The 12,393-nt window shown below is 30.6% G+C and overlaps 1 protein-coding gene across 6 annotated transcripts in view; it reads right to left on the bottom strand.

The window, feature by feature from the left end:
* Window positions 1-10,113, bottom strand: part of LOC107447257 (lethal(2) giant larvae protein homolog 1) — a 103,171-nt gene extending 93,058 nt beyond the window's left edge. For 2 of the 6 annotated variants that reach the window (XM_071185548.1, XM_071185550.1), the window contains exons 1-3: window positions 9,728-9,877; window positions 7,649-7,707; window positions 1,101-1,200 (exon numbers count right to left, since the gene is read on the bottom strand). In XM_071185548.1, the coding sequence (XP_071041649.1) occupies window positions 1,101-1,184 (84 nt within the window). In that variant the 5' untranslated portion in view covers window positions 1,185-1,200; window positions 7,649-7,707; window positions 9,728-9,877. Of the gene's footprint in view, window positions 1-1,100; window positions 1,201-7,648; window positions 7,708-9,727 lie in introns of all 6 variants that reach the window. The other 4 variants (XM_071185547.1, XM_071185549.1, XM_071185552.1 and 1 more) reach the window with 3 other exon arrangements.
* Window positions 10,114-12,393: the final 2,280 nt, after the last annotated feature.

The following is a 12,393-nucleotide window of genomic DNA, read 5'->3' as shown; positions in this document are numbered from 1 at the left end:
ATTCAAAGAGATAAGAAAAATGAATAAATTGAAATAGTTAACTCGTTGATGAGCTGTGGTTTTCAATTGCTAACAAACAAAATTCATTTCAATAAATTGTTCTACTGGAACCAAACTAAAATAATTTTGACAATTCTATCCTATTTGAAGGGGGAAATCGACCCAAAGAGTTACAGGGCCAAATTATGAGAAGATTCTGAGTAAAATCTTAATTATCAGGTGATACAGGCTTTATTGTTTTGACGGCACTTCCTTATCGTTCGTGCATCAATGGGTAAACATTGTCATGCAATACCAGGGGTCTGTCCAGACATTTTGTGAAAGGTCCGTTTTTCGTGACATTTTGAAAAATAACTCTTTCAACCAGGGTCCGCTTTTATGAAAATAGGATCCGGTTATTGCAAAAACCTTTTTCAAGGAGTTTTTAAATTGTAAAGATTATGCTCAACACTGTAAAACTATAATTAAAAGAATTGAATTTTAAAAAATAAACAGCAATTGCTGCTTCTAAATTAAAGATGCAACGTACAAATATTGGGTATTTAGCCTATACTGCTGATCGCAGAATATTAATTTTGGACGAATAATGGAAGAATTGTCTGCCGAAGTTAATTCGTTTACATCCATCTTTCTTGTTTTCTGCCCTGGAAAGGGTTTATTCGATTAACAAAATAATAATGAGGATAAACAAATTTGTGAAGGGTCCGATTAAACGAAAAATCATTTTGTGAAGGGTCCGTTTTTATAAAAAGATATTTTGCGAAGGGTCCCAAATTTCTGACCCCTGAATACGTTAAAAATAAATACAAATAGGGAGTGTATAAAAACCCATTACATGTATGTATAAAAGTATTGCATGCGTGCAAAACATGTCATTATTAAAACGTCAAACAAGTAATTATTAGAATACACCGACGGTCGCGTAAAAACCTGATAATTAAGTATCACGCGTAGAATCTTAGAGTTCGTCTCATAATTTGGCCAGTCGATGAACACATTAACAATGGAGGAATTAAATATGGAAGGAGAAAAGAAATATTTCATAATTGGACTCGCCTTTAAATCAGCGAAATATGTCACCATTTTAAAAAGATTCTTACCTTCACACAATTGAATAATTCTTTATGTAATTTGAGCCTTTCTGCGGTCAAATGGTGACTCTTTCCCCTCATAAACTTCAACATTTTTTTATTATTTAACCTGAAATGAAAAACAACTATTTCAATATTTTGTACCCAACTTGTCAACAAGAAGAACGTCACAAAGTCTGAAAAGCAGAGTTGACAAGGACAGGATGGATGAATCCACGGCCGTTCAGTCCCTCTTTAACTGTACAAAACCCTTTTATTAAACTGTCACAATTTTTAAAAAAACTATTGTGAGCAATAAAAGATTCATTTTTGAACAAGGAACAAAATGATGACACGTTTTTGTTTTATTAAAGCATATGCACCAGGGTCCATCAAAAATGTTAGTATCGGTAGTACATTTAAGGTGAATACATTTTTATTATACTGCAATTTTCACACTTTCTTTGAAAAACAATTTTTAGTGGTGGTGACAGATAAATTAAAATATCGACACATGTTTTATGTTCGTTACCACATTTTAAAATGTTCAAGATTTATTATTGTTTTTAATACTGCATTCTTACGCAAAAACACAATTGATCAATATTAAAAGATTCACTTTTCTTATTCAATGGATTGTGCAGTATGTATGTAGAATTTTTATCATTTACCAATGTTGGGACACTTTAAGACAGTAAAACACACTAAAAAGTAAAAACAATTCTAAATGAGAATTCTATTTCATTATCAGACTCTTAAATAAGTATAAATTTGAAAGGGCCAAAAAATCGATGTGAAGTTTATGTTCTAACATCGTTGTGCTGTTTGAGCCATATTTTATAGTTCATTAAAAGTGAAGAAATTAATGCTGATTTTTAATTGCAATATTATCATATGCACAGAATTCACATAGATGCATAATCAGGGATCTGTCCACGTCCAGACATTTTGTGAAAGGTCCGTTTTTCGTGAAATTGTGAAATAATTACATTCTTTCAGCCAGGGTCCGTTTTTATGAATTTGTGCAAATAGGGTCCGGTTATTGCAAAAACCTTTTTCAAGGAGTTTTTAAATTGTAAAGAGATACAAGATTATGCTCAACACTGTAAAACTATAATTAAAAGAATTAAATTTTAAAAAATAAACAGCAATTGCTGCTTCTAAATTAAAGATGCAACATACAAATATTGGGTATTTAGCCTATACTGCTGAACGCAGAATATTCATTTCGGACGGATAATGGAAGAATCGTCTGCCGAAGACAAAACTTAATTCGTTTACATCCATCTTTCTTGTTTTCTGCCCTGGGAAGGATTTATTCGATTAACAAAACAATTATGAAGATAAACAAATTTGTGAAGTTTCCGCTTAAAAGAAAAATCATTTTGCGAAGTGTCCGTTTTTAAGTTAAAATATTTCGTGAAGGGTCCGTTTTTATGAAAAGATATTTTGTGACCCAAATTTTGAACGGTTCTACGAAAGACGTCTCATTTCAAAAAGAGTCAAGAGCTCAAATTTTGTATTTTGACATTCTTTAAAATGATGCAAAAAATCCCTCTTGATCAGTGGATAAACGAATTTTATAATTGTGTGCAAAAATTTTTCCATTCGCTCACTAAATTCTAGAGATTAGGCAAAATGCGCAAAAAGTAAAATTAACACTTAGGGGTCCAGACTTTGGAGCGCTCTCCTGACCAAACTATCCGGACCCTAATTTTAAGAGGTCAGAATCCGTCAACAACAAAAAATGCTTCAGAGAAAGTACGTTCTTGTGTCTAACTTAAAATACTCGCCTACGCTAATTGATTAGCATATTCGAGGTTACCCCCATTAAATGTGAGTCCTAGAACGTGAAGATCCGATCATTGGATCACAAGTTAATCAGGATAATCCGCTCTTTTTGCGCGAGCGCTGTAGATTTAACACTAATTAAATAAACCTAGCAAGATTCATCTGTTAACGTAACACTACTTAAACATATAAAAAAAAGAAGTTTTTATCTGAAATTATTTAACCACAGTTATAACAGAAATCGTAGCGTTTTTCTTTCTTTTAATCTTGTCCTGACCACCACAAGCAGAATTAGTCTCTGGAATTTATCGTTATTGACTATTTTGATTCGTTTTTGACTAGCTAGTGTGTTTAAATTTTAACTAGAGATCTGTGTTTCATTTATTTATTTTTGAAGAGAAAAAAAAATCGAAAATTTTGCTTTGCAAATTTGAATCATGACTTTTAGATGCGTTCAATCTGCACAGATTCGATTATAAATCTACGTTGTTTCTCGATCGCTTCAGTTACGGTTATTGCTACGAAATTCCGTAAATTATTACGGCACGCGAGTTACAAATCGCACATTAAATAATCACTTTTTTGAAGCGTTTTATTTTTGCTGATTTCATCGGAAATCCGAGTTATTTTTCAAACATTTTTTTTTTCCGACGGTTTTTGCGATGCATTCCTAAGTGGTTTTAAAATTCTTATTTTAAATCATGCACATAATAACTTATGGCGTGCTTTATTCGAGCTGAATTCAAGCAATTCTTTTTCTCCGTATTTTCGATCCGTTATTTTAACTATAATGTTAATACGAAACGCGAGTTTCTAATCGCGCATTTAAGTAATCACTTTTTGATGCTATTTATTTGAGCATATTCCATCATACACATAAGCTATTTATATGTAGTTTCTTTTCGCACCATGCATCCCGCGGCAGAATCGCAGCGACATTATCGAAGAACGCTACAGAATTCTAGTAGAAAAATTTTTGTTTTGAAAAGTAAAAAAAATTAGTTTTCTTACCTGCAGAAATGTACACGTAAAATTTAAATCATGCATTTAGATAATCACTTTTTGGCGCACTCAATTTACGCCAATAGTATTGTAAATCGAGATAATGTTTCCGATTGTATTATCGGCTGTCATTGATATTGATTTTCTCGTGGTTTTTAAATATCCCAATATATTTCAAACAATATGGAAAATTCGAATCATGTATTTGAGTATTTACTTTTTAAGGCAATGATTCTATTGTTTTTTAGCTGTTATGGCTATTGATTTTTCTATAGTTTTTAATTCCGATATTTCAAATACGATCGATATTATTTATTATAACAACGTAATCTCGAAACGAAATAAGCATTTGAGTAATCCCTTTTTGAGGAGTCCGATTTGCGTGATTTCGTCGTCGATCTTTTATCTTGATCCTTTATCGATCAATGACTACTACGGATTTCATGATTTCTAGTTATCATCTTAATTGTGATGATTATTTACAAAATGCCAAGATGGAAATAATTAGTTCATTTTCTCCCCCAACAAAATTTGAGAATATCACCCATAATATTAGAACAAAAAATTATTACATGTTTAATTAAAAAAATTTATATATGATATATTGAAGACACAGCGCTTTTGTTATTTTAAATTAGTAACATACACGTTTTGTTATTATTAAAATTATCGTGCAGAATGACATTAGTGCTAAAGAGTTTTGTCGCAGATAGCTCGTAAAAATTCTGTCACGCGGACCATGAATTTGCACGTGGTATTAAGAATTCCGATATTTTAATACTATGTTATTGCAACATATAAAAAAAAAAAATCGAAAATTTGGAGGAAAACGCTAATTTTTTAAACTGCTGGCTGTTTATAATTTTGTTTCGAATTTCTAGTAACTATACGATTTTTCTAGGAAAAAATTTTTAAAAAAAATTAGTTAAAATTCATAAAACATCTAATAATTAAAGAAAGAAAATAGTATAATACTAAATAAATATTGAATCTTCATATGTACCATAATAGCAGTTTTATTTTTTGCTTAAACCCTATAAATTTTCTTTAATTAAAATATTTAGTTCAAACGTATATTGCTCATTAAAATATGTATGTAGTTTTTTTTTTTTTCATTAGAGTTTATAGTATCTTTTCTCCTCAAATATATATCTAATATATACTGATAATTATTGAGAAAAGGGCAACAAAAAAAAAGATTTAAAAAATATGAGCTTTTATATTTTCAAATGCATTTTAATAATTAAAAGTATCAAAATTTTCCGAAAATATGTGTTTAAGTTTACTGATAAAAATACTTAGCATTTAGAACACAAATTTTAAGATAAAATTATATTTGCCACCAAAATAAATAAATATGTGTGCAGCCCTTCCTTAGACAACCTGTTGGGCAATCACTCAATGAGGTTGTACACCACTAAAAAAGTATTGTGCTTAACTAAAAACATTCCCGTTTTATCCAATAGCAAACAAAAAAAAATAGGTAAATAGTGTCATTGCAGACACTAGTGTCATGTGATTTCTGAAAAATAACAGCAGTAGTTAAATGCCAGGTGTTACACAACTCTCTTAGTAATTCATCAACCATTGAGATTTACCCAAAATATTGGGGAAGGTTTTTCACCAATTAAAGCTTATCCAAATTTTTAAATTATAAGACTTAACCAGGATAGGATTTTTGGTGCCAAAAACTGGTTTTTGGCACATGAAGCATCAAAAACTTATCGATAAGTGTCAAAAACTACAGACAAGTTTCTCCTTTGACTTTGGAGACATTTTATTAGATACTAAATCATGCACAATACTTACATTATATATTATATGTCACATCTATAAAGTTATTGAAACTATTAATTGGTTTTTCTAATGGTAATCTTTTCTTTTTCTGCCACTACAATTTAAACACATTTTTTGGATTAAGTAAAATTTAAGTCTTTGCCAATAATTGCTTGATCTCAGTATATAATATTTTTTATTGATTCTCAAATATTTGCTATTAATTATATTCAGGGGAGCAGAATATGCCTAATAGCACAAACAAGGCTTTTTTATTAATTACCTTTAATTAAGTTAATAAGTGGAACCTTAAATCTAAATTATTTCTATTTCAATATATATATAGATTTCTATTATTTTTAAAACGTATTCAAACCCTGTTTACTGGGGTTTGTTTATTCTAAATGAATAAGTACCTTTATCACATTAATTTTGCCTTTTAGTACATAGCATGTTTCTTTTATTTCAACATGCAACCGAAATTAAGAGTCAATAAGGGTATGGTGATTTTCCATGCTTCTCCTAAGCCAATTATTACCACTTTTCCATTCATTTTACCTTTGAATGTACATAATTTTTTTAATTTCAATTATTGTTGACTTTATAAAAACACATTTTAAAAGACTTATTATAAACGAAACGTGGTATCGGATAACTTTAGAAATATCAATTTGGTTTTCACAAATGCTCACAGGTTCAGATTGATCTTTGAATTTATCTGACACAGTGAATAAAAAATTTATAAAGGAAAAGCAAAAAACTTCTTTGATCAAGTAGAGATAAAAGCTACCAAATATCGCTGGTGTTATCTTTGAAATATTTGACAAATTTAATTATCTACAGTTTAATTTAAATCAATGGAAAACTTTGAGCCAATGAGGAAATTCCATTTCGGTTTTCACACATCCTGCCAGAGTGTTTCATCGCAGAATGTTCTAAGGTCGACCTTCCTCATTCTTCGAACTATCGAGTTTCATCGCTTTCTGTTGAACACACACAGACAGATATTTATTTTTACATATGAGATGGATGCATAAAACATAAAATAGATATTAACAGTCCCACTGATGCTATGCTTATGGCTACAATATTTATTTCACACAAAATGATGAAGGGTGCGTAATAGGTACCAAATATACGAATAAATAATTATATTGATATGATATGATTTCCTAGATAATTATTAAAACTACACCAATACCATGCAGCTTTAACACTGTCGCTGTTGAAATAAGTGTCATGAACCCTCTAAAGCAGTGTTTCCCAAACTTATGACTTTAGTGTACCCTTTCTAAATTTTTTGTAATGCTGTGTACCACAAATAAAAATAATGAATGTATTTTTTACTATAAAAAAATTGCACGAAAGTAAAAAATCACAACTGGTTGTTGACATCACTAATTTGCAAACTCTGCAAAAAATAGCAGATAGAAAAATATGTAATCTTAAATTTTCATGACTACCATTGTTTATGAATAAAATTTTGAAATTTTCAGATATTTTTTGTTCGTTTGTTCCAAGATATTTTGCATAAGAACGCGCACCCCCCGCTAAACTGTTCTCGTACCACACTTTGGGAAACACTGCTCTAAAGGGATGTCTAGGATAAAAATTACTCTAGAGTGGTAAGTTTCCATTAATGTGATTTGGGTGCACGCAATAGCATCAAGCTAAGTGATGCTGAATACAATTTATCTCAATTCTGATAGAAGGAAGTAGAAAAGTTTACTTAATTTAACATCATAAAGTCAGTTTTGCGCATGTGTTTGTAGAGTGGGAAATTTAGTCTAATAACTGGACTAAATAATGATAGTAACACTTGAATTGACTGGGGAAAAAATTATTGATTTAAAAAAATATCTTATGGTATCGCGGAATACATAGAACAATCAGGATTTATATATAAAGTCTGTACATCAATGACAAATATTGCGAATCAAAAAGTATTCCACAAACATCAGACTATTACTGGTGACCACTTTAGTTTTACGTAAGCTAAAAAAACTTACCTCAATAGTGGGATGAAAGAATCAATATTCAGATAGATCCAAATCAAAAACTCACATCTCTGATATAAACAGAATAGTTATAAAAAATAAAATAATTATCTTCAAGTACCATGTTTTTTTTAAAACACAGTTCAAACATTTTGGCTAAATTATTATACATAAATTAATCTAAGTAAAAATACAACTAATATTAAAACTTAAAATAAAAACAGATCTAGAGATTTATGAAACCAAGCCTAATTCGTAATTATGCAAGACAAAAACAAGATCAAACATTTATAAAAAAGGGTACCTTTACTTATCTCAATAATAAAATAAACAATAAATGTGAAATTCATAACTGCATTAATTACATGGAATTAAAGCGGTACTTGCAAATAGATTACTAAGCAAACTTCAAAGAAAATATAAAACCCTCTTATAAGGGCTCTACATTTTCAAGATCTAAATAACCTTCTAACAAAGACTAAATAAATTTTGGAATAATTAGAATTATAGTCATTTATAAAAATAACGCATGAAAGAAATCACTAGATTTATTAAAGTAGGTAGGACAAGCCTATGAAAATTGTATAAGGATAGAAAAAGACCATAGCTAAGACGACTGAATCAAGTCAAAGAATACCTGGGGTAAAGGTAGGGAAAGGCCACTAAGGGCTGTAGAGCTGGAAAAAAGAATCATAATTATAATGCAAGTATCGTACTCCACTCGCTTGATTTCNCCATGGTTTAAACTGTCAAAAACTGTCACATGTCAAAAACCTGCCAACCCTGATCGTACTCCACTCGCTTGATTTCTAATAGAATGTCTGCACTGACAGGCTTTTCACAACTCAACTAAGATAAACAGACACAAATTTTAATTCATGTTAAGTGCACAAGGTTTCTGTGTCCAAAAGTGATTCATCTGCTGATATTTTACTATGATCAATATTTCTACATTTAGTTTACTAACAAATTAAAACATAACACTAAGTCAGTTGTATACATAAATAGAACTAATAAAATAATTTCAATCTCAAGATTTAAATTCTACTAAGAATTGCATTTTATAATGCACGGAATGATTAATCTCTCTGCAAAATACGTTTATTTTGGAATTGTTAACATTACTTTAAAAGACAAGCACATGCTTTCACTAAATTTGAGATAGACAGCAGTCTGCTACTTTCATGAAAACTCTTCAAAATAAAAAAAAAAGAGTTTGCATTGATTTTGTAAGAAAATTTTAAAAGTAGACAATCCGAAGTAGAGTATTCAGAAAAATCTCAAAACTATAAGTAATAAATACAACCAAACAAATATCATTTATATTTTTAAAAGCAAACACTTCCAAACAGTACATCGAATTGTAAATAACATCCTTGTACTAGATTTTAATAAAATTTAAGAAAAAAAAAATTCAAAACTTGCATGCTTTTGTAATGAACATGGAATAGGCCTATATAATACTGGCAGAAGAGAAAATAGCAAATACTACTTCTCTTGGGAAAAGCTCATGCGTTTCTTTGTTTACATTCAACACTGTATAAAATTCTATCCTTACATAAACAAAATAAAAAATTTTTACAAGTTTAACACTATAAAAGCCGCAACAAGAAAAAAAACATTTAATAACTTAAAAAATTAAATAAGAAACAATTAATATAAAAGTAATAACTAACAAAACATACTTCATCAAAAAAAAAACTTTAAATCGCAATTAAATAGAGACAAATTAATAAAAGGGAAGAGAAAAGTCATTCGAGATAGAATGAAAGGTGGGGAAAAGCCTAATAACAGGTACAGCTGAACGGGCAGGTAAAGCTAGCATTGCAACAGGTAGCATAACTTAACTGAAATGCATTTTATTTACTTACTCTTAAAGATTCGATACCCTACCAAAACATATTAAGTGAGTATCGAATATTCCTTGTCGACATATTATCTTAGTAAGAAACGGAGATAGTAAATATTTAAAGTTGAAAGGTAGGGTCGCTGTCAAGTAGTGTTTAAGCCTAAAGAAATAACGACAGGCTCCAAAAAAAAAAATTTTAAATGCATTATGTCATTCAAACATCTGCAAATAATAATACTTACTTTATTCACAAATATCTCATAGGTTTTTCGAAATACTGTATTAATCCAAGGCACTAATTGTATCCAAGGCACAAATACCGGTTTAAAAAAAAAAAAACTTGTTATAAGAGCCGACAATACAGAGGCCACGCCAGACTGATTGATACGAATTGAATCACAATGTGCTATCACATAGTCTACGCCAACTTTTATTGTTTAAACTGACTTTTCTAATGAAATCATAAAAAATTTAAATTTCGTAATCGAATGTTTATTTTCCAATGATTTTATTCGTTACAAATAAAATGGTTTTTGATTATAAACAGGGACGAATTTAGTTTTTTTTAGAATGAAAGAACTATATTTTATAAGCGGATGCTTACATTTAAGTTGCGTAATAGGTGCTCAGCTTCCGGTGACCACAGCGACACTTACAATGCATCCCTTTTTTTCTTTATCTTTAAGAAAAAGTTGCAGGTAACTTTGTATTACTTATTTAAATATCTGAATCTGTGTACTTGACTGAACTCAAACTTTTTCGTTCAGAAAATGGAATCGAATAAATAGATATTGACTTGAACTTTTATGTAGAAAAACATTTATTAAATGCGTATTTTTAAATGCACTAAGTATAAAAACCGTATTTAATAATATTTATAATAAAAATATTTTAAAGCAATGTTTTAGAGAGAATGAGGAAGAAGAAAATTCATCGTAAAGTTACCAATCTTTTGCAAATGAAAAAAGAAAGCAGATTATTACATTAACAGTCATTATTATTATTATAATTAATTTTTTTATTATTACTTGTAAATTTTTTTTATTATTTGGTAAGGGATATTTTCACTGATTTCGTATTATATATTTTTAAAATAATCTCACTAAAATAATGGTTTCTTTTAAGTTGACCTCAGCACTGTCTCTTTTACCGTTGAAAACGCCAGCACTAAAGGGTAGCTAAATTCATGCTAAATAGTTTTGCATCATACTTTCGACCGTACATTTTTTAGCTGAAAAATATTTCTTATATAAGAACAGGGGCGGATCCAGTAATTTTTCCTGTTGGGGTCATAGAATCCCCCTCCCCCCCACACACACAATTAATTTTTTTTTATTGTTGTTGTTGTTACTTTACGTCGCACTGGAGCTGCACAATGGGCTATTGGCGACGGTCTGGGAAACATCCCGGAGGATGATCCGAAGACATGCCATCACAATTTTGATCCTCTGCGGAAGGGATGGCACCCCCGCTTCGGTAGCCCGACGACCTGCGCGCGAAGTCGAGCACTTTACGGTAGCACAGTTTAACGAGGACCAATACCGCACACCCTCGGTCCCTACGCAGACTGATCCAAGTGGTCACCCACCCGCACACTGACCGTAGCCAGTGATGCNGTATTCAAAATCTTTAAATAATAAATGTAATGCGTTTTTTAGAAACTTTGGCAAATCTGTCAAGGATTTTTTCAACATCCAAATCAATTTCTCGATGAATGTTTAATAATGCGAGTCCATTTAATCGTTCTTGATTTTGAGTCAAGTTTTGAGACGTTGAAAAGGAACGTTCTGCTGTTCTTGCACTAACTGGTAGAGTTATTAAAACTCTCAACAACATATTGATTGATAGGTACAAATCGATGTCACAGGCATTAATAATCTTGGAAAGATCGTTGGGCACTTCAGCTTCTGTTTCACGCTGCCATTTTGCGGTAAAAAAAACTCGTAGATTAAAAAGTTTCACCGCATCTGGGGAACGCCTGTCCTTTAAATGTGTTAAAATATTATCTAATAAAGGAATATAAATTAAATAGCCTTCCGAAAATATTCTTCTGGGGTCTGGTTTGGCTGATTATTATTTCTTTGCGTTTGTCGAGAAACTAAACGTTTTGGACGCAGCTCTACATTTAATTGTTCAGCAACATCTCGAGCTTCAGAAAACAGTTGTTGAGAAACAGTAGTATCGGCCTCTTTTTTTTTTCTTCTTTTTTTTTTAAATCCTCGAGAATAGTATCAGTCAAAGCGGTTGTGGCTCTTTTAAAGTCCAGGGATGGAGTTTGAAGAAGACAGTTGTTTCGTCAAAAATGATGGAGAAAATTCCTGCTTGTTTTACCCGATTCAGTATATTTTCCTGTATTTCTAATTTGCAGACATCAATAATTTGATTTTGAACTGTTTAACTGTTGTAAGTAGCATTAGCTGAAGCAGTTTCCAAGTGATACTGTAACTTCGTGTCGTCACCTGCATCAATTCTTAAGCGCAGAAGTGCTCTAAAATTTCCATCATTTATCACAGAATCTTCAGTTTCTATAGTTTCTGTTGAAACAGTGAAGAACATAATTAGATGGGGGGAGGGATCGATTTTTCCGACCTACCTAGGTGTATATGCTCTCTTAAATAATTTTTAAAATATTTTATTCTTTTGCAAACTATTAAAAAAATTATCGTTTTTATTTTTCAAATTTTTCTTCTTTCATTTGCCACTGTATGAGAATGAGAGGTGGATTTATTTAGTTATATAGTAATTAGCTATTTGTCTTTAACCCAAGTCACTTTATAATTTGTAAAAAAAAATTCTCCCTGAAGGAGAAGAAAAAAATTCTTCCCTCATTTGAAAAGTTCTCTCTCATTTCCACAAACAACAGAAAGATTAATAAAATTTTCATTTAAACAACATATTTTTTAGCTGT

This window comes from Parasteatoda tepidariorum, chromosome 9 (genome assembly GCF_043381705.1).
Source record: "Parasteatoda tepidariorum isolate YZ-2023 chromosome 9, CAS_Ptep_4.0, whole genome shotgun sequence".
NCBI lineage: Eukaryota > Metazoa > Arthropoda > Arachnida > Araneae > Theridiidae > Parasteatoda > Parasteatoda tepidariorum.
This window is presented reverse-complemented; position numbering and strand designations above follow the sequence as displayed.